The sequence below is a fragment of the Panthera onca genome, chromosome D1 (genome assembly GCF_046562875.1).
Source record: "Panthera onca isolate mPanOnc1 chromosome D1, mPanOnc1 haplotype 2, whole genome shotgun sequence".
Lineage (NCBI taxonomy): Eukaryota > Metazoa > Chordata > Mammalia > Carnivora > Felidae > Panthera > Panthera onca.
In genome coordinates this window covers 113,461,877-113,483,616 of record NC_138348.1, presented here as the reverse complement: position 1 = coordinate 113,483,616, position 21,740 = coordinate 113,461,877, and the positions used below count along the sequence as shown (strand labels likewise).

The window sequence follows — 21,740 nt, the reverse complement described above, 5'->3', positions numbered from 1 at the left end:
ACGCTAGAAGAGATTTCAGTGAGGTTTTTCATTTTCACTGTAGTTAATAATCTCACACTGGGGCAAATCCAGACATTGCCTGTATTTACTTGTCACACTTTCACTGGGGATAGTTTCTTCTTTGACGGTTTCAAATGTCCAAGTTCAAGTTGAAACCGCTCTCAGTTTAGGAAGGATGGATAAAAAAAAAGGTTTGTCTCTGAAAAGACCTCTGTACACAGCGCTGCTTCTCCCCTTTGAGGTCACCTTTTTATATACCAAAGAAATCAGGTGAGTTTTGTATTTCTCAGGTAGGATGCTAAAAATGGACTTCCTGTATTTTCTACAAGAGATGTGACGTAGCAAGCACTCATACATTCTTAGAACATGGTGGAAGACAAGGGTGTGGACAATATGTGCCAAAGTCATGGGGCTGCTAATCCCCAAGTCTTGCACACCACCTTGTGTTTAGCGAGATTCCGGTTCTGTGTGCTGGTGGGTGAGTAGAACGTTACCACACGGTACGTAACCAGGTCTCTGGCCACCTGAGCCAGGACTTCCTGTGGGTGTCCAGCCTCCAGGACGTTTGTAGTGCAGATTCACGTGGAAAATGTTAGCTTGCTCAACTTGTGCTCCTGGTGTTCTGGCGCAGTAATATAAAATCATACTTCCTGGACATTACTTCTAAAGAAGAAGATAATTATTTTATTGCTTATTTTTAATTGTCATCACTACACGTATTTGTGTTTTACCTCTTTTTTGTTTGGAAAACAGATGTCAGCTCATGGATAATATGTGACGGCGATATTGACCCTGAATGGATAGAATCTCTGAATTCTGTTCTGGATGACAATCGACTACTCACTATGCCCAGTGGAGAAAGGATTCAGTTCGGCCCAAATGTTAACTTTGTGTTTGAAACTCATGATTTAAGTTGTGCCTCGCCAGCCACAATATCTAGAATGGGCATGATCTTTCTTAGGTAAACCATAAGGGCATTTGCGAGTATTATATTAGGATATTCTTCAGTTATTAGTTTGGTTTCATAGCTAAGTGAAGTAAGTGTTGTATGAATAGTATATAAATATGCATTTTCCTCATTTTTGATTAGCTTCTTTTATTACTGGGTTTTAATTCATTCAGAGAGTTTCTGTTTTATTGCAGTTAAATCGTTTGAGCAGTTCAGGCATAGTAGAGTTATTAAATATTTTTTTTTGCTTAAGTGAAAAAGTATTTAATTGGTTTTGTTTTCTCTTTTTTTTTTTAAGTTTATTTCTTAAAGAGACAGAGACAGCATGAATGGGGGGTGGGCAGAGAGAGAGGGAGAGAGAGAGTCCCAGCAGGCTCTGAACTACCAACGTGGAGCTCGAACTCATGAAACTACGAGATCATGACCTGAGCTGAAACCAAGTCACACGCTCAACCGACTGAGCCACCCAGGCGCCTTCCCTCCCATTTTTTAAAAGTATTGTCCCTCTTTTTTTTTAAAGTTTATTTATTTTGAGAGAGAGTACATGTAGGGGAGGGCCAGAGAGAAAAAGACAGGGAGAGAATCCCCAGCAGGCTCTGTCCTGTCACTGTAGAGGCCGACTTGGGGCTCGAGCTCATGACTGTGAAGTCATGATCTGACCTGAAACCAAGAGTTGGATGCCCAACTGAGTGAGCCCCCCAGTTGCCCCACTATTTCTTTGTTTAAATGTTAGAATTAAGTGCAAAGAAGTGAACATACTAGATATAAGCTAGAGGCTAATAATCTAAAACTAAGTAGCAATATTTTTATCATAGATCTTAGATTGATAGAATTTTAGGGCTAACCTAGGATGAATAGGCCCTGTGGTGCAGCCTTTTGTTTCACAACTAGAAACCTCTTCACTTAATGTTTTCTTTCTTCCTCAGCATGTTTGGAAGAGGCTTGAAGAACAAATATGAAGAATAAGCTGATTTTAGAAATCATGTACAGTAGTCACATATGAGAACATCAACATTGCAGGAAATGGCAAAATATTGAGCCCTTGTCAATTCTAAAATTATTAATCTAGGAGTTGTGTTTGCCATCGTTTTTTATAGTTATTTAAGCTATAGTTTTGAATAAGATGTTAGTGTCAAATTTAATTTAATTCATTGGATGTGACATATAATTAGGTGCTTTGCTAAAAGAATCCTGTTTTACTTCGGGAAGATCTTTGAGTTTTAATTAGTGGCATGAGAATTTAGGTAGTTGGCCTTTTTTGGGATAGAGAAGAAGAAAAAATATTTTTAAAGATCTGCATTAAGGTACAGGTGTCCTTGAACTCTATTGTGTGTTTGAATCACCCAGAAATTTTGTTAGAGTGGAGATATTGTTCCACTAAGTCTGGGATGGGACTTGGGATTCTCTGTTTCTTTGTTCCTAAGGATTTAGATCAGGTTTTGGCTAACCTGCGTGTATGTAATTTCTCTTTAATTTGTGTTTATAATATTGATGAAATTTATTTGCTTTATTTTACAGAAAATGACATATGTATATACGTATACATATGTGTGTGTGTGTACATATATCACTAATATACACACACATATTCATATAGGAATAGTTAAAATCAAGTCTCATATATAAGCAGATACAATACCTGTAGAATAATGTTTATTGGAGCAGAAGTTTATTTTGAAAGCACACTGACATTGTCTTCCTAAATAATTTCTTACACGTTTGTTAATCTATTTCAGCGATGAAGAGACAGATGTTAATTCTCTGATAAAATCTTGGTTGAAGAATCAGCCTCCTAGTTATAGGAATAATCTTGAGAGCTGGATTGGAGATTACTTTGAAAAGGCTTTACAGTGGGTTCTGAAGCAGGTAAGTTAGCCGTAATATTTCATAATTAACCATTTAGGCAAGAAGAATAACGATGAAGAGTGATGCTCAGCCAGGATGTGGGGTACAGGGACAGCTAGGTGTCCTCATTGCTCTCCTGCTCTTTGTCTTGGCTTTTAACTTTTTACTATAGTAATCTTTTTTTCCCTTCAAATTTTTATTTAACTTCTAGTCAGTTAACATACAGTGCGATATTGGTTTCAGGAGTAGAATTCATGATTCATCGCTTACATCACCCAGGGCTCATCACAGCGAGCGCCCTCCTTAGTCCCCATCCCTCACCCACCTCCCTCCATCAGCCCTCAATTTATTCTCTCTTGTTAAGAGTCTCTTACGGTCTCTCTCCCTCAAATAAATAAATAAATAAATAAATAAATAAATAAATAAATACCTTAAAGAAATAAAAAAAACAGAGTCTCTTATGGTTTGTTTCCTCCTCTTCTCTCCCCACTTCCCACATATTCATCTTTTTTGTTTCCTAAATTCCACATATGAGTGAAATCATATGATATTTGTCTTTCTCTGTCTTATTTTGTTAGTAGAATACACTAGCTCCATCCACATCATTTCAAATGGCAAGATTTCCTTCGTTTTGATGGCTGAGTAATACTCCATTGTGTCTCTGTGTGTGTGTGTGTGTGTGTGTGTGTGTGTGTGTATACACACCACATCTTCTTTATCCATTCATCTGTCCATGGAGAAATGGGCTCTTTCCATAATTTGGCTACTGTTGATAGTGCTGCTATAAACATTGGGGTACATGTACCCCATTGAATCTGTATTTTTGTATCCTTTGTGTAAATACCCAGTAGTGCAATTGCTGGGTCATAGGGTAGTTTATTTTTAATTTTTTGAGGAACTTCCATACTGCTTTCCAGAGTGGCTGCACCAGTTTGCATTCCCACCAGCAGTTCAAGAGAGATCCTCTTTCTCTGCATGTTCGCCAACATCTATTGTTGCCTGAGTTGTTAATGTTAGCCGTTCTGACAGGTGTGAGGTGGTATCTCATTGTGGTTTTGATTTGTATTTCCTGTATGATGAGTGATGTTGAGCATTTTTTCATGTGTCAGTTGGTGATCTGGATGTCTTCTTTGGAGAAGTGTCTATTTGTGTCTTTTGCCCATTTCTTCACTGGATTATTTGTTTTTTGGGTGTTGAGTTTGATAAGTTCTGTATAGATTTTGGATACTAACTGTTTATCAGATACGTCGTTTGCAAATATCTTCTCCCATTCTGTAGGCCGCTTTATAGTTTTGCTGACTGTTTCCTTCACTGTATAGAAGCTTTTTATCTTGATGACGTCCCAATAGTTCATGTTTGCTTTTGTTTCCCTTGCCTCCAGAGTCATGTTAAGTAAGAACTTGCTGAGGCCAACGTCAGAGAGGTTTTTGCCTGCTGGATTCCTGTCTCATATTTAGGTCCTTCATCCATTTTGAGGTTTTTTTTGTGTATGGTGTAAGAAAGTGGTCCAGGTTCATTCTTCTGCATGTCGCTATCCAGTTTTCCCAGCACCACTTGCTGAAGAGACTGTCTTTATTCTGTTGGATATTCTTTCCTGCTTTGTCAAAGATTAGTTGGACATACTGTTGTGGGTCCATTTCGGGTTCTCTATTCTGTTCCATTGATCTGAGGGTCTGTTCTTGTGCCAGTACTATACTTTCTTGATGATTACAGCTTTGTAGTATAGCTTGAAGTCTGGGATTGTGATACCTCCTGCTTTGGTTTTCTTTTTCAAGATCGCTTTGGGTATTCGGGGTCTTTTCTGGTTCCATACAGATTTTAGGATTGATTGTTCTAGTTCTGTGAAGAATGCAGGTGTTATTTTGTTAGGGATTGCATTGAATGTGTAGATTGCTTTGGATAGTGTAGACATTTAACAATATTTGTACTTCCTATCCATGAGCATGGAATGTTTTCCCATTTTTTTGTGTCCTCTTCAACTTCTCTCATAAGTGTTCTGTAGTTTTCAGAGTACAGATCTTCTACCTCTTTGGATAGGTTTGTTCCTAGATATCTTATGGTTTTTGGTGCAGTTGCAAATGGGATCAATTCCTTGGTTATTTTATTGATTCATTTTTTTTGCTGCTTCATTATTAGTGTATAAAAATGCAACTGGTTTCTGTACGTTGATTTTATATCCTGAAATTTTGTTGAGTTCATGTATTCTAGCAATTTTTTTTTTTTGTGGAGTCTTTTGGGTTTTCTACGTAGAGTATCATGTCATCTACAAATAGTGAAAGTTTGACTTCTTTGGCGATTTGGATGCCTTGTTGTTGTTGTTGTCTAATTGCTGAGGCTAGGACTTCCAGTACTATGGTAGATTGTAACTTGGGAGTGGACATCCTTGTCTTGTTCCTGACAATGGCTCTCACTTTTTCCCCATTGAAGGTGATACAAGCTGTGGGTCTTTCACATATGGCCTTTATGATGTTGATATATGTCCCATCTATCCCTGCGTTGTTGAGGGTTTTATCAAAAAAAGATGCTATATTTTGTCAAATGCTTTTTCTGCATCTATTGACAGGATCATATGGTTTTTATCAATCCTTTATTGTGGTATATCACATTGATTGATTTGCAAATATTGAACCACCCCAGCAGCCCAGGAATAGATCGCACTTGACCATGGTGAATAATTTATTTAATCTGTTGGATTTGATTTGCTAGTATCTTGTTGAGAATTTGTTACGGTAGTCTTAAGACACTTTAATTCTCTGACCTACACTATCTTGAGCTGCTTACCTAAAAATCTTGAATAGTGGAATCTCTCATGTTTCTAGTAAAACCATCTTGCTGTTACATTTCACTGTCAATAAGTACCAGCATATATTTCATGCTAAAAACAATGTCAAGTTAATACTACAGTAGAAAAAGGGTGATGAGTTATTTACAATGTTATTAAAAACATCTGTTTATTCAAAAAAATTAATGAGTATCTAGTATATGTATCAAGCATAGGACTAGATAAGACTTTAAGAGGTGGACATTAATCGGATAGTCTGTTTCCTTGGGGAGGGATTTGCCTAATGGAGAAAAATGAGATGTAGAAAAATAAACAGGATGAAAAGAGTGTTACCATCCTCCAGAAGAGTTCAAAAACTTGATAACACTTAGTTCTGAATTTGAAGCATGAATAGAAGTTTGACGTGCACAGAAGACAATGTAGGGCTTTCCGATATTCTATACGATTTTTTCAGTTTTTTTTTCTTGTATGTCATTGTTTCTATGAAAAATGTAAACATATAAAAAAGTAGAGGAAATAGGTAGCATTGAAAGTACTTTTTGAAAGTATCTGATTGTTAACCTGAAGTTGACTTAGTAGTCATTGTAGAAGATTGTAGAATGACAGAGAAGTGGAGATCTCACTTGAGTTTTCTCAAGGTGTCTCTTTCCTGTCTGTAAGGATGAGATGGAGGGATAGGGATTTGTGAGGAGAAGACGCACATGAATGGGTTCCTGGAGGCCTCGGGGAGAGGACCATTCCTTCCAGCCCTCAGTCTGACAGATCGGTCTCCTCCTTGCTAGTATAACTGCGTGCATTCAACTCCAAGCCCCTTGGAGGGCAGGACCACATTTTATTGTATCCCCAGAACTGAGTACCGTCATGGAGTAATGAATGAATGAGAGTTTATGTACTGCCTTAAATACCTGCTGCCTCCCTTGTAGCAACTTTTCAGCAGATATGTTATTTCATTCATATAAAATATACAGAGCCTAATAAGGCTCTCTAGGACAAATACTTTGAGGTCATCCACTTGTATGCTGTTGATGTTAGAAACAGAAATAGAACACTGGATGGGACAGATTGGTATGTAGGGGTTTTGTGACTATAGATACAATGACCAGATAAGATGGCCAAGCCATAGACTGGATATACCAAAGATTCAGTTAGAAAATAAACTGATTGTTTTGAGGTCAGGTCCCTGTTACAGTTTGAAATTTTTTTTATGTGTTGAGACTTCCTTCCTTCTTATTTTGTACTTTGTTCACTGTGTTCACGTTCTGAGAGCTAGACTGTCATGAGTACTCCAACCAAATGCTGATTTGATTTATAACTAGCGTTTTTCTTTCTTCTATTAATTCAGCAAATTAGACAATGCAGAAATAAATATATTGCCTTTAAAGTGTAGAACTCTTAGTATGGCTGAGGCAGCTGGATTTCTCCTCATCTTTTCCTTTTTCCTGGTCTTCCTCCCATTTATACAATCTTGTAGAAACATTTCTTTTGCAGGCAGAGTGATCTTGAAAAAAATGCAAATTGGATCTTTTTACTCTCTTATTTAAAACACCTTATAAGTAGTGAAAATAAAATTTGCACCCTTTCCATGGCCTGTGCAGTTGTGTATATTCTGGCCCTTGCCCATCCCTTTGACTTCAGCTTACTTTCCTTTGCTTACTCAGGCATAAGCTGCTTTTAATTTCTTACCCACACTGGTGGCTTACATTTGCATATGCTACCCTCTCTGCATGCCCTGCAGATCTCATCCTTCAGGTGTCAGTTTCACTGTCCCCTTTTACAAAGAGGCTTAAGCTCTCTGAGTTACTCTCTTCTCCTCTGTAGCCTTTTTTTTTTTTTTTTTACCGATAATTTTTTTTAGCGTTTATTTTTGAGAGTGAGGGAGAGAGAGAGGGGGAAAGAGAGAGCGCAAGAGAGCACATGGGTACACGTGCGCGCAAGCCGGTGGGGGGGAGGTTAAGAGAGAGAAGGAAACACAGAATCCAAAGCAGGCTTCAGGCTCTGAGCTATCAGCACAGAGCCCAACGCGGGGCTTGAACCCATGCACCATGAGATCATGACCTGAGCTGAAGTCGGACACTCAACCAACTGAGCCACCCAGGCACCTTGCTCCTCTGTAGCTTTTACCATAAGTTGTTGACCATGTTCTCTACTGGACTTGAGTGACAGGAACATAAGTTCTCTGTGAAATTCACCTGTTTTTTTTTTTTTTTTTAAAAAGAAAACACCTAGCACCACATGGACATCCTAATTCATAATTGGGTCTCAGTAAATACTTAGAGATTGAATGAGTGAGAACCTTTACCCCTTTTAACCTCTGGCAGTTACACAGGGGTCAGGGGCCCACAGATCAAAGTCATGTACACACTGCACCCCAAAGGTTCATTTTAAAAGTCTGTGTAAAGAGCTAACTTCAGATGTTTTTTTGTGTTAAGTTCACTTTTACGAGCCTTTAATGTCCAGGGTCCTTGATCGAGCCCTTACCGCTAGCTTCCTCTTTATCAGGAAGAGATTATGAGGGACTGTTATTTTCAGACCAGTGATGTACTTTTATATTCTTCAGACTTAGGAAGTAAAGTATATATCTAGTTAAGGACTCTAGCACTTGAAGCTAGAAATAGACAATTGCATTTTTATGATTACATCTTAATTTCAAAATTTATATGTATAAACTGAATCAAATGTAAACTTTCTACACCTTAAATGGAGGGATATATTTAAAGATCATAATTGAAAAGATGTGTGAATGTAAATCTGTGGGTTTCCATGATAATATTTATTTTTTGTCTGTCCATGGATTTTAATCAACAGAATGACTATGTGGTTGAAACCAGTTTGGTTGGGACTGTGATGAATGGTTTGTCACATCTTCGTGGATGCAAAAATCATGAGCAGTTTGTTATTAGTCTCATACGGGGGCTTGGTGGAAACCTGAACATGAAATCCCGCCTGGAGTTCACCAAAGAGGTGATGCATATTTAACACATGTGTTCAGTCAGTGTTTTCTTTAATTTTCATCGACTCCTACTTGTCAAAATATAGTGATTTGTAGCTGTACTAAGCCTATTACTTTTGAAATGAAGCATTCAATAGAATAATAATGCATTTATCGATATGTACATGTAAACACATATACTTACTTTCTCCTTTGAACTAGTTTATGATATTTTATGATTTTATTAAAATTTTATAAAGTAATGTTTTAACAGGCTATAGTTTGGACCATATCTTTATTGTTAGACATGTTTGAGGCTACTTAGCCATATGACTAAATATAATTATTTAAATCATTTTTAATTGTAGAATAATACATATTTTTAATCATGTGCTTAACCAGAACAGTTTTGGCAGTTAAAAATGCCAGGATGGATTCAGCATATTTTCCTTAATAAATTTAAAGGTATATTTCAGAGCCACTGTCCTCCTCTCCCTCTGCCCCTTCCCCACTCACACTCTCTATTTCTCAAAAATAAACATAAAAAAAACCCACGTCATTTAAAAGTTGAATGTATTTATATCTTGGTGTATGTGCAGACTAGATGACTTATATTTTTTGCCTCAGTGATGATTTAGAGAATAATAATTGACATAAAATGTTATCTTAATTATCAAAGATATTTGGTAGCAAATTTTTGTTGTTAAACTAAGATGACTGACTTTGGGACATTTACTTTGAAGAACTAAAATTTCACATACTCGTGGCTCACTTTGGCAGCACTTGTGCCAAAATTTCACATAGCTTTTGGAGTATCTATCACAACTTTTTCCTCTTAAGGTTTTTACTTGGGCACGAGAGTCTCCTCCAGACCCTCACAAACCAATGGATACCTACTATGACTCAGGTCGGGGACGACTAGCATCTTATGTGCTGAAGAAGCCGGAAAACTTGACTGCCGATGATTTCAGCAACAGCCAAACTCTCCCCGTCATTCAGATTCCTGACATGCAGCGAGGCCTGGATTATTTCAAACCCTGGTTAAGTTCTGATACTAAACAGCCATTTATTCTTGTAGGACCAGAAGGATGTGGCAAAGGGTAAGAGCAGAAAAATGTTGACTGAAGTGCATATTGTGGATTTGTACTCCTCTCCTCACGTGAAATCGTTTCACAACCCTGTTACCTTTCTTTTGGTTAAAGTAGTGTTTACATTTTAATGGAGGACTCTTTCCATTGTCACTACTAGTAGAAATAATACGACTTTAGATTAGATTAGAGAAGAATATATCTTTTTTTTCCTGCCAGGTTATGTATTTTCTAGGGGAAAGAGAACGATCTGGGAAGATACTCTTCAAAAGAAAATGAGCATACAATCACCACAAAAACTGAACCCCTTCGATATATTTACACATTATTATTTGCTTTAGTTATAAACAATGAATCTTGAAGTTAGCTTTCTACTTAAAAATAGCTTTTATATCAGTGTAATTCAGCTGTTTTTCGTGTCTACTGAGTGTAGTTTCTGAAAGGAAAAGAGACATGGCTTATTAGGTTCACATTTTTAGTAGGAATTTAAAAATTCTATAAAATCATTGTACTTTTTTTTTTTTTTAACTCTTCAACTATAGGGAACCAGTTGGTATCTTTTGTATGTACTTTATCAAATTAAATTATTTCTGTAAACTTTGTTTTTTCTGAAGGAGTTTCAAGGGTGCTTTAACATACAAATGTATTTTTTTATATTGTAAAAATTAGAAAGTTGCCTGTTTGTTAAGCCACATCCGTGTTTACCACTTTCCCTGTAAACATCATCATATATAATTTAGAAACTTCAATATTTATAAAAAGAGGAATTTTAGGTGGAATATAAGCGGCATGTTATATTTGAACACGTTCAACACACAAACGCAAATGTCCTTCCTCTCCCAGGATGCTGCTGAGACACGCCTTTTCCCAGCTCCGGTCCACTCAGATCGCCACCGTTCACTGTAGCGCGCAGACCACGCCTCGACACCTCCTGCAGAAGCTGAGCCAGACTTGCCTGGTGATCAGTACCAACACCGGTCGAGTGTACAGACCAAAAGACTGTGAAAGACTTGTCTTGTACTTGAAAGATCTCAACCTGCCTAAGCTGGATAAGTGGGGGACCAGTACTTTGGTTGCTTTCCTACAACAGGTGGGTCTTATTGCTTGAATGTTAGGATATAACTGGAAACAACTTAATTTCATTACCTTTCCTTAGAAAACCCGCTTTCCTCCTCAGGGCCGGTTTTGTCCAGTATGTTAATGGAAACTCAACCCCTGACGCATGTAGCGATCTTGTTCCAGGGCGGTCTTTTTTCTTTTTAAAGTTTTTATTTTTAAGTAATATCTCCAACCAACGCAGAGCTTGAACTCACGACCTGAGATCAAGAGTCTCGTGCTGCACCAACTGAGCCAGCCAGGCGCCCCTAGAAAGCTACTTTCTTCGACCTTCTTCCTTGTAAAAGTTAGTATTACGTGGAGGTGATACATGACAGGAAGAGTGAAAAGAGCCTTACCCTATGCTTATTACCTGTCCTTTATTCCTAAATAGCAGGGAAGCAGAAGCTGGGGTGGATGTGGGATTTAGGGGGAGTTGTGGCTTCATTTTTCTCGTAATTCCTTCTTCAGAGAACAGGTAGACTCGTGCCCCTCTCTGGCTTCTTCAGCTCATGGCTCTCCGTCTTTACCTGTGGAATGGCAAAGGTTGGAGACCATATGTTCTGTCAGTGTGGTTTCCATCACATTAGAAGCCCTAAGGTCTACATTAGAGTTTATTCTGTTTCTGTGGGTTCAAATTTAGCTTTACTATGTAACCGTAGAATATGATACAAAATTTATAGAAGAAAACCAAAATATTTTCCTTATGTTTTTCCTGATTTCTTTTACTTTTTTCCCGATAATTGCTGGTAGATTTATACTGTCATCTGGTTTTTAATGTTTATTAGGAAAAACATTTTTAAAATGAGGCTCATTCAGCTAACATTAATTGAATACAGAGTCTTCAAGAGTATTATTCTTCAAGCTTAAATTCTTGAGTTGGATAGAGGATGATGGCTGCATTTGGAAACACTTGAATTTCATGCAAAAATATTTTCTATCAGAATTAGAAAAATCCTAAGCATAAAACATTTAAAATACATTTGTTTTCAAATAGGTATTGACATATCAAGGATTTTATGATGAAAATTTGGAATGGGTTGGTTTAGAAAATATTCACATTGTGGCTTCCATGTCACCTGGAGGAAGACTGGGAAGACATAAGCTTACCACCCGATTTACTTCTATTGTCCGTCTCTGTGCTGTGGAGTATGTATCTCTGTGTTTTTCATTGTTTTTCCTTTGGGGAGCTGTCTTATATATTTGAATTTTATTGAAGGTATCCATTAATGATATTTCCTCAAAATGAAGAATATAAAAATACTCAGAACTTAAGTTCTGATATTTTTTTCCCCTGTCCTTCCTAAACTGAAGGTGTTAATCAGCTCTTCGTAAGTAGGAATAAAACACAACTGTTTTGTATCATTTCTGTTCTAAAATATCATATCAGTGTTAGGAATTTGAATGGTCGATTTTAGAATTAAATATTTTACGGGTTTCATAAAACAAAAGCAGTACCCATTTTATGCAGAGTGCACGAGGTGGAGTCGGTCACGTTCGCCGTGGCGGCATTAACCCTGACGCGTGCGTCCAGTGCCATGGCCCATCGTTGTCGCAGGGACTTGCGGGCTGTATGGTTACAGCACTTGTCCTGTGTTCCATTGGACCTACACAATCTTATTTTCATGCTAATTGAAACTATAACCATCTATAACATTCTACTTTCAGAAGTGTTAAAGCCATTAGTTAAGCTGTAATGAGATAGATTTCGGTTTGAGAGAAACGGGTTGATTTCATTTGTGTGAATAGTTCTACTTTGATGGTTCTGAGGTGGATTAGTGCTCTATGGGTAGGCTCTACTCGACTCAAAATACTTTTTTTCTTGAGAAAAATATACCTTTTTGTCTTTTCTAAAGATCATGGTTTTCAAACAATTGTGTTTCTAAGTAATTTCACTGGGATCTTCTGGTAGGACCCTCTGTTTCAGAGCAGATACGTAGAGGGGTCTAATGTGGTTAAAGTCAGAGTAGGGACCATGAGCCTGTCCTTAGTCCCCGGGGAAACCTCTGGTGTCTAAATCTCAGGGCAGCACATTGGGAAAACCACTGCTGTAAGTGAACATTAAAATAATTTAGAACGTTGATTCTTCTAAAATAATTTTCTGATATTTCCTTTTTCAGTTACCCAGAAAGAGAGCAATTACAGACAATCTATGGAGCATATTTGGAACCAGTTCTATATAAAAATCTGAAGAATCATCCTATTTGGGGTTCTTCATCAAAAATCTATCTCTTAGCAGGGTCTATGGTACAAGTGTATGAACAGGTATATATATTCATTTATGTTGTTCTTACCATGTCTATTGGTTCCCGTCCCAAAGGACTGCTTTTAGTGCTGGCTTATGTCGACACTTCAGCTTTCTTTCCCTCTTCTTTACTAGACTTTTCTACTTGGGGAGTGGGCTCTGTGAGGTCATGTGCTCCGTGTGCTTTCTTCACTATTGACTCCCCTGGCACGGTTTCTAATAGTCAGTATTGAATGAATGGATCACTGGAAGATGGTTGGTTATTCTGTTACCTGCTAAAATTTAGCATGTTTAGAATGTTCTTCTTCTTTCCCAAACTACATCTTTCTCCTGACTTCCATCAGTTTCTGTCTTCTAGGCTTCAAACCCGGAGTAGTCTTTGAGGTTTCTTTCTTTCTTGTTGCCTGTGAGGAAATGTCTCAAGTGTGTTTCCTCGGCAAAGTGGGGACAGTGCTAAAAACAGGCGTTGCGGATGCAGAAGACGTCTGTTGAGTACCTCCTTTTCTAGCACTGATCCTAAGGGGGTGCAGAGATGACGGAGTCTCTGTTCTCTGGTAGCTCACAGACCAGTGAGGGGCCCAGTCACGTACGTGAACTATTAATACAGTGTGATGAGTGTAACAGTGACAAAATGCGCAACTTGCAGAGACTGTAGAAGAAGTTGTGTAGAACTTTGTTGTGTGTGGTAGTTGTTAAGGAGAGCGGAAGTATGATGTGAGTTTTGAAAAGTGAACAGAAATTCAACGTGGCTGGAGAGGAAGGATCTTCCTAGGAAAAGGGACCGGCGTGTGAAAGTGAGGGTGGTATGTGTGGAAGGTGCCCCGTGTAGTTTGGAGTAGAAGTGGGGAAGTAGAGTCAGCGAGCAAGGGTTCCTTCGTTTCGATTCTGAGTGAATGGAGACGTTACGTGACCAAGGCCAGAATGAGAGCAGTGGCCCTGTGGGTGGGGGAGGGAAGGCACCCGTCCCGGCGGGTTGTGCATCAGGCAGTGACACTGTGGTCCCTTAGAAGTTCAGTGACTCTGTGAGCAGAAGGCAGCTCTGGAGTTCCCACTGCCGGGAGCTGTGTTTTCCGGGACCTGTAGGGCCGTGGCATCGCAGCCCCTGTGCACAAAGCTTAGGTTTGCCTTCCTCAGGCCCCTTTCCTTGGCATGGCTCTTTGCCTCTCATGTTATTTTTTCTGTGGTCAGCCTTTGCAGTTTGCTGAAGACTTTGAACAGCCCCTGTTGGATGTTTTTAAATGCATAAAATATTAAGATAACTATGGAAATCAGTTCTATTGAAATACAGTTTCTACTGACTAGTACAAATAGGGCATTCCTGTGAGTCTACAGTGACTGAAAAGCTTATAGCATTATTACATATTTGGAAATATATTACAAATACTTACATATTACATATTTAGACAGCAGACAGATGGTTTACTGCACTGTCTTTTCCAGGTACGGGCCAGATTTACAGTTGATGATTATAGTCACTATTTGTTTACTCCGTGCATCCTTACCCAGTGGGTTCTTGGCTTATTCAGATACGATTTAGAAGGAGGTAAGTTTTCCTTTCATTATTTTAAATCACTTACCTTTCTCTGGAATGCCATAGCATATCTGTGTGTGCGCACGTGTGTGTTTATGTTATGTACTGTGTTTGTAATAGGTACGTTAAATGAGTGTTATAATTGATGACAGTATTCTAAAAATAACAATTAAAATTATGTTAATATTAAATTTAAACATTAATATTCAAATTAAACCTTAATATTGAAATAGAACATCGTGGCTTTTCTTCTAAACTTTATGATCGTCACTGTTAAAATTTGATTTGGGAAAAATAAAATCATTATTCGTGTTTGATACACTTTTTGGAATTAGTATTTTTATTGAACTAGGGATAATGATGCTTACTGTATTTTATAAATGATCAAAACAACTTTACCAACTTATTAACACATTGAATTTTAATTTTTTCTCCTTTTCTTCTTTGTATCTGACGCCAACGTGACGGTATGCAGATTCTCATTCCTTATTTCTTTCTAATACTGTGTTGAAACAGACTATTTGCAAGTCATTTGAACTTTCTTAGAACTAAAGAAAATGTTCTCTTTTTTAGGGTCCTCAAACCATCCACTAGATTATGTGTTAGAAATCATAGCGTATGAAGCACGGCGCTTATTTCGTGACAAAATTGTTGGTGCAAAGGAACTTCATTTATTTGACAGCATTTTAACATCAGTGTTTCAAGGAGATTGGGGCTCAGATATATTAGATAATATGGCAGGTAATCTTTGTGGAGTTTATGTGAATATATAAATGTTATGAGAACCGTACACTTATTTTTCTTACTAATAGCATGATTTCATATACTATACAAGTGAAAAGTTTGGATAATTTTAATGTTTTTTTTACTATAAGCAAATGCTCTTTTCCTTTTTGCTAGATTTCAATAATCATATGCTAAATAAAATATAATGACAATAATTGTTTTCTTGGATTTAGCCATAGTGTTTTATATTTTTAATTCAGAATTCTATTTCCTGAAGGATTTTTACTGACAAATGTTTTTCTCAAGCCATATGTGTAGGAAACTTTGAGACCATTGGGAAAATCTGTATTTTGATTATAGTTAAGCTTTGCATTCTCCTGGCTGTCACTGCTCACGACATCGTTAGCATAGAGCTTCTCTCGGACTCTGGTTACTGGCTTCGCCCCTGGTAGGACAGGCTGCGTGTAGCGCCACTCCCCACGAGCAGCCCAGTTGCTTTGGCATCTGTTACCGCTTAATCACCAGGCTGCACTCTGAAGACTGCTCGGGGGGTGGTTTGTGTGATTGGAAAGCCATCACAGCAAAAGGGCTTTTGGTACCGTAACGTGGAGACCGTAACATGGAAGTATTTTCCAATAAACCCCTTTCAAGCTGCAAAATGAGTTTCTATCCCATTAGACTGTCTCATGTAGTACGTTCTACATGTACGTTACCAGATTTGATTGGTCCCAGGGTCATGGTTGCATACAGCCAAAGGGGATCTTGACTGTTAGGAAGATGTTGAGCCCGACAGAGGGAATTTTCTCGGAGCTGCTAGAGTTTCAGAATCAGGAAGTGAGTTGGAGAAGCGAGGCAGGTTGGCATGCCTGGTGGTAGTTGGAAGTTGGCTTGATTTTGAGTGTGGGTTTGTCAGGGCTTCCTGGAGTTCTCATTGTGTGGCATGGAGAGCTTTGTTTTCTAACCTGTGCGGTCTTTCTCAGTCTGAGAATTGGGTGTGTAGTGTCTCTTCTTGCAGAGAAAGGAACATGTCCTTTGGGCCTTAGATAGTGTCAGTGTCTTATTGGGTATCTGAATTCTCTAGCGTTTGTTATCTTTCAGAGCCTCCTTTGTAGGATTCAGTATATAATATATGCTTTTTTTCCCTCACCATTTTACTTTTCAAGGAAAGATTGCATTTTTAAAAAAATATAGCCTTGATATATGTTCTGTGTAGGCAAATAAGATTTTCACATAGTGGAGTATTAAGAAAAATTTAATCTTGGAGAGTTAAAAATAAATGAGATACATTCCTGTGCTCAAGAAACGTGTAATCTAGTGGTAGGTGCAGATGTGAAAGTCTTTGTTTACCATGGTAACTATTGATAGTGTGTTTAGACGCCATGAAAATTTGTGCAAGTAGTTAAACTTAATTTAATAGAGAATGAAGTGTTGTATGATTAATCTAACTTTTCTGAATATATTTGGGATAAATGCTAGATGGTAGATAAATAGAAGAGGGAGAGACTAATTCTTTTTTGAGGGAGCTACTTTCAAGCTTTTTAAAATGAATTTTTTTGGGACGTCTGGGAGGCTCAGCCTATTGGGTGGCTGACTCTTGATCTTGGCTCAGGTCATAATCTCATGATTCGTGGGTTCGAGCCTGGAGTTGGGCTCTGCACTGACAGTGCGGAGCCTGCTTGGGATTCTCTCTCTGTCTCTCTCTGCCTCTCTCTGCTCCTGCCCTGCTGGTGTGCTCTCTTTATCCCTGTCTCTCTCAAACAAAACAAACTTAAAAAGAAAAGAATTTTTTATCTTGTGATCATCATGGATTAACCTACAGTTGTAAGAATTTACACAGACCGAGCACACGTGCCTTCTACGTGGTCTCTCCACGGTAACAGCTGGCAGAATTACAGTAGAACATCTCGGACAGGGTGTTGGCATCGCTCTAGTTTTATACAGAATATCACCACAGAGATCTGTCGTGTCGCCCTTTTGTGGCCACATCTGCTCTGCAAACCACCCTTCTGTTCTGTGTTTAATTTTGCCGTTTCTTACTTTCGATCAGAATAATTCTCTGCAGACCTGTGCGGGTGGCTTGGGGTTTCAGTGGTTTGTTCCTTCTTAGTGCTGAGTAGGTGTTCAGGTACACTTCCATTTCCCAAACGCTTTACTTGTTGAAGGCCATCTGGGTTATGTTCGGTGTGTGTTAGACCGTTAGGAGGAAGGTGCTAGAACAACTCATGTAGGGATTTTTACGTGAAAATACATTGTTTGGGATAAGTGGTCATCCGTGCACTTGTGGGAGCGTCCGGTGTTTCTGTGCTCGGTGTTTGAAAACCACCGCCAACTCTTTCCTACAATGGCTGTGCCACTTCCCATTCCCATCAGCAGTATGGACGTAAGCCAGGTGCTGCACATCCTTGCCAGTGTTTGGGTGTGTCATCGCAGTCTGTGCTCTGCCGGCCGCCACTGCAGCTGGACGTTTTCTCGGGCTCCTTCGCCGCCTCTGTATCCTTTCAAGTGACATATCTCTGTGTGCGTCTTACTCACTTTCTCTTGGGATGGTTTATCTTTATTGTTGAGTTTTGAGCGTTCTTTGTATATTACAGACACTAGCTTTTCGTTAAATACATGGTTTGCAAACACATTCTCTTCCACTGTCACTTGTCTTTTCATCCTTTTAATAGGGTCTCCCACAGCTAAGTATTTTAATTTTACGAAGTACAACTTGCTATTTTTTTTAATGGTTATTTATTTCGAGAGAGAGACGGTGTGAGCAAGGGAGGAGCAGAGAGAGAGAGATGGAGACAGAGAATCCCATGCAGGCTCCGAGCTGTCAGCACAGAGCCCAATGCGGGGCTCGAACTCGGGGAACTGTGAGATTGTCATCTGAGCCAAACCCAAGAGTCGGACACTTAACCGACTGAGTCACCCAGGCACCCTGTCTTATTAATTTTTTTTAAGGATCTTTTGGTGTCAAGTTTAAGAATTCCAACTGGTCCTATATCCTGAAGACTTTCTCCTACATTTTTTCCCTAAAAGTCTTACGGTTTTGTTCTAAGTCAGTGGTCCACTCTGAGTTAATTTCTGTATAAAGAGTGAGACGGGGTCACTTTACTTGCTGATGGATGTCCACCTGCTCCAGGGCCATTGATTGAAAAGGGAACTTTGCTCCCTTGACTTGGTTTTGCCCCTTTGTCCAAAACGGGTTTGTGTGACTACATTTCTAGGTTCTCTGTTTTTTTCCATCGATTTTATGTCTGTCCTTCCACCAGGACCCCGCTGTCTTGATTCCTGTCATATAATAAATCTTGAAATTGGGAAGACTCACTTCTACTTTCTTGTTCTTTTTTGGAGTTATTGTAGCTATTTAAGTTCCTTTGACTTTCTAGATCTATTTTAGGGTAATCTTACCTATAAATATGGTTGCTAAGCTTTTGATAGGAATTGCATTAACTCTGTGTATTGGTTTGGGGAGGATTGACACCTTCATTATGTTGAGTCTTCCTTTCCGTGAACGTGATTTATCTGTCTGTTTATTTGGATGTTCTGTGTTTTCTTTCCTCAGTGTCGTCTAGTTTTCACCATGTAAGTGTCGTACGTACCTTGTTAGATTAACACCTACAGTTGTACAGTTTTTGAGCACTGCAGACGGTGAAAGTGTCTGAGGATGATTGTACTGAGTGAAGTGGAGGGAAGGGCATTCCAGACACGGGACAAGCATATGCGTAGAATCACCAGCTAAGGGAACTGGAGTGTGCAGTGGGATGCGGATGCAGACTGGAGGTGCAGGTGGCCAGTGGAGGCAGATTAGATGCAGATGAGGAGTTGGGCTGTTTGTCCTCAGGCGGTGGGGAGCTCTGTGCCGGTGGAGTGCTGGGGCACAGCCCACCTGCCGCCTGTCGTGTGCTTCTCTGGGAATGGTGAGGGTGTAGCCAAAGGGACAGAGGCTCGAGGCAGGGATCTGAGCTGGGTGAGGCACGATGACACATGGAGACGATGAGTTCGGTTTTCTGTGTTTCAGGTTTGCAGGTGTCTTGAGTGTCTTTGGGGGCATCCTCGTAAGGTTTGTCAGGTCTGGGAGGGTAGGGTAGCGGCCGTGTCTTTCTGCCTCCTTCTCTCCAGCGGGAAGTGCAGGGTTGAAACTCAGGTGTGCCGTAGGCAAGTCTGTCAGGCATGTCTGTGGAACACCTGGAAGTTTGGGAGCAGATGAGAGCTTGGGACACTTGCTCGGAGAGAGGTGGTGAGTAGGTTTGGGCCTAGAGGCTGCCGCTGGTTCAAGGCACAGAGCAACATGGAGTAATTCAAGGTGGGTGGTTAGGATTAAAGAAGAGCAGGCTGAGTTTGGATCCCAGGGGAGGTGAAAGTAAAAGGGATAGGCAGGAGACTGATGATACGTGGCCGGGGCCTGATGAGCGTGGGAGTCCAGGGGCAAGGGACGCGCTCCGGGAGCCCAGAGGGTGATGAGGGCGCCTTGACCACGATGGAGGTGTGGTCTGGCGGTCCCGGCGGGGTTTCCCAAGGAGGGGCTGTCGTGCGGTGCGGTGCGTCCACAGCTGGCAGATGAGGCAAGAGAAAGGAGAGAAGCTCAAAGAAGCTGGGGTCCCGGATCTTACGGCCTCGGGGCCCAGCCTGCGCCGGCGAGGGTCTGTGCCCGCACGCGTCGGGAGGGGAGAGGTGTGCAGACTTTCCTGTGTGCTCATGGGGATGCCCCTGTAAGGGCTTTCAGGGGAAGTTTCTGGGGTTTTTGTTTGCTACTTAAAATTCAGCGAATTTTTCTTTAATTTGAGAATTAGGGCTCTTGATGGTAGTAATAAATTTATGTTCTTGCACACGGAGAGTTTTGGGTTTGTTTTATATGCCAATTTTATATGTTTTAATCTACAATTTATATGGACATTCTGGAGAAGGAGAAGGGAAAAGGGAGAAATGGTGGAAGTGAGAACCCTAGGGGAGCATTAGGAGGAAGATGTTTCATTTGGGGAAGAAGTGGGGTCGGAGATAGAACAGGGACACCATGAGTTCCTTTTCAGTAGTAGTTTGATAGTGCAGTGAGGTGTGGGTGCTGTAACTGAGTTGATTGATCTTACGAACTACGCTGTATAGGAATTTACCTTTGTGTTTCTGGGGATCGTCTTACTTGGGCTGATGAACTTTTCAAGTTTAGTGAGCGGGGTGCACGGGTGGTGCAGGCAGTTGAGCATCCACCTCTTGGTTTCGGCCCAGGTCTTGATCCCAGGGCATGGAATTGAGCCCTGCGTTGGTTCCATGCTGGGTGTGGAGCCTGCATGAGATTCTCTCTCCCTCTGCCCCTGTCCCACACTCTTATGCCGTCTCTCTCTCTCTCAAAATAAAAAATAAAAATTAAAAAGGAGCAATGCAGTTCCTGATGCTGCCATTACAAATAACACACAGAAAACAGAAGAATACCTTTTATTTCTACAGACAGTTTCTATGTTACGTGGGGAGCCCGACACAGTTCAGGAGCAAGGCCAGCCCCTGGACAGCCCCTGCCTCCACACGGAAAACCGCTTGGGAAACTGAGCTCTGCAGATCTCAAGGATGTTATTAAGAAGGTATAATCTCAATCAGGGATTTGAGTTGGGGTTTTGTTATGATTGCAGGCATTTAAAAAGCATCTTGTAAGCTTTTTGAGACATGCAAAGATTATAAATTGACATTTTGGTAATTAAACTGATACTTCTCACTGTGTCTTACTAGTTATATTGATGACGTCCACAAGTATGTGACTATTGTGAGGCCTTGAACTTGCTTGGCCTCACAGAAGTCTTTCTGGAGGAAGTGCCATAGACCTGGAATCCTGGTTAGGCTGTGGGGTGTGAGATGACATACAGTCACACTGAAGCCTTTCCCAGAGTGTATCAAAACTACACATCTTACTCTAGATAATTAACATTTTTATTCTATAATTGGAGTATATATTAATTATAAAATATTCTTTGTGATTTTTTTTAAAAGGGCCTTATTCATTATGGACGAGATAACCAGATGTTAGATATTTTACTTTTCCAAGAAGTCCTGGAGTATGTGTCCAGGACAGACAGAGTGCTGAGCTGCCCCGGGGGTTCCCTGCTGCTGGCGGGACGCAGCGGGGTAGGCCGCCGCACCGTCACGTCCTTAGTGAGCCACATGCACGGGGCCATGCTGTTTTCTCCGAAGATCTCCAGAGGGTATGAACTGAAGCAGTTCAAAAATGATATCAAACATGTGAGTTACTCAAAGTCTTTTGCTTTATTTGGTTTTACATCACAATTAGTTATTCTAGAAGCCTTCAGAGAGAACTTCACGTCTCTGAGATGCAACATAATCTTTAATTTTGATGATTATTTTCCCCGTGGCTATTAGAAAATTCTATTTTTATGTACACATAGGAAAAAGATTCTTCGTAGGATTTCTAGCTTTCAGGTACCCCAGATTATGAGACATCAGGTGGGCATGGAAGATAAAAGGATAGAATTTCTATAGGACGTATGTGGATATGTTTAAAAATGATCATCTGTCTTAGTTGTAAAATAATTAAGATTTCCCTCAACTATTTTTTCGTGGA

At 39.9% G+C, this 21,740-nt stretch overlaps 1 protein-coding gene across 5 annotated transcripts in view; it reads left to right on the top strand.

Annotated features, from left to right (window-relative positions):
- The window catches only part of DYNC2H1 (dynein cytoplasmic 2 heavy chain 1), a 343,887-nt gene that overhangs the window by 70,156 nt on the left and 251,991 nt on the right, over window positions 1-21,740 (top strand). For 4 of the 5 annotated variants that reach the window (XM_078432669.2, XM_078432667.2, XM_078432665.2 and 1 more), the window contains exons 39-49: window positions 754-961; window positions 2,686-2,815; window positions 8,382-8,537; window positions 9,346-9,605; window positions 10,437-10,683; window positions 11,686-11,837; window positions 12,809-12,953; window positions 14,374-14,476; window positions 15,038-15,205; window positions 20,618-20,748; window positions 21,152-21,400. In XM_078432669.2, coding sequence (XP_078288795.2) covers window positions 754-961; window positions 2,686-2,815; window positions 8,382-8,537; window positions 9,346-9,605; window positions 10,437-10,683; window positions 11,686-11,837; window positions 12,809-12,953; window positions 14,374-14,476; window positions 15,038-15,205; window positions 20,618-20,748; window positions 21,152-21,400 — 1,949 coding nt within the window. The remainder of the gene's footprint in view (window positions 1-753; window positions 962-2,685; window positions 2,816-8,381; window positions 8,538-9,345; window positions 9,606-10,436; window positions 10,684-11,685; window positions 11,838-12,808; window positions 12,954-14,373; window positions 14,477-15,037; window positions 15,206-20,617; window positions 20,749-21,151; window positions 21,401-21,740) is intronic. The other variant, XM_078432668.2, reaches the window with a different exon arrangement.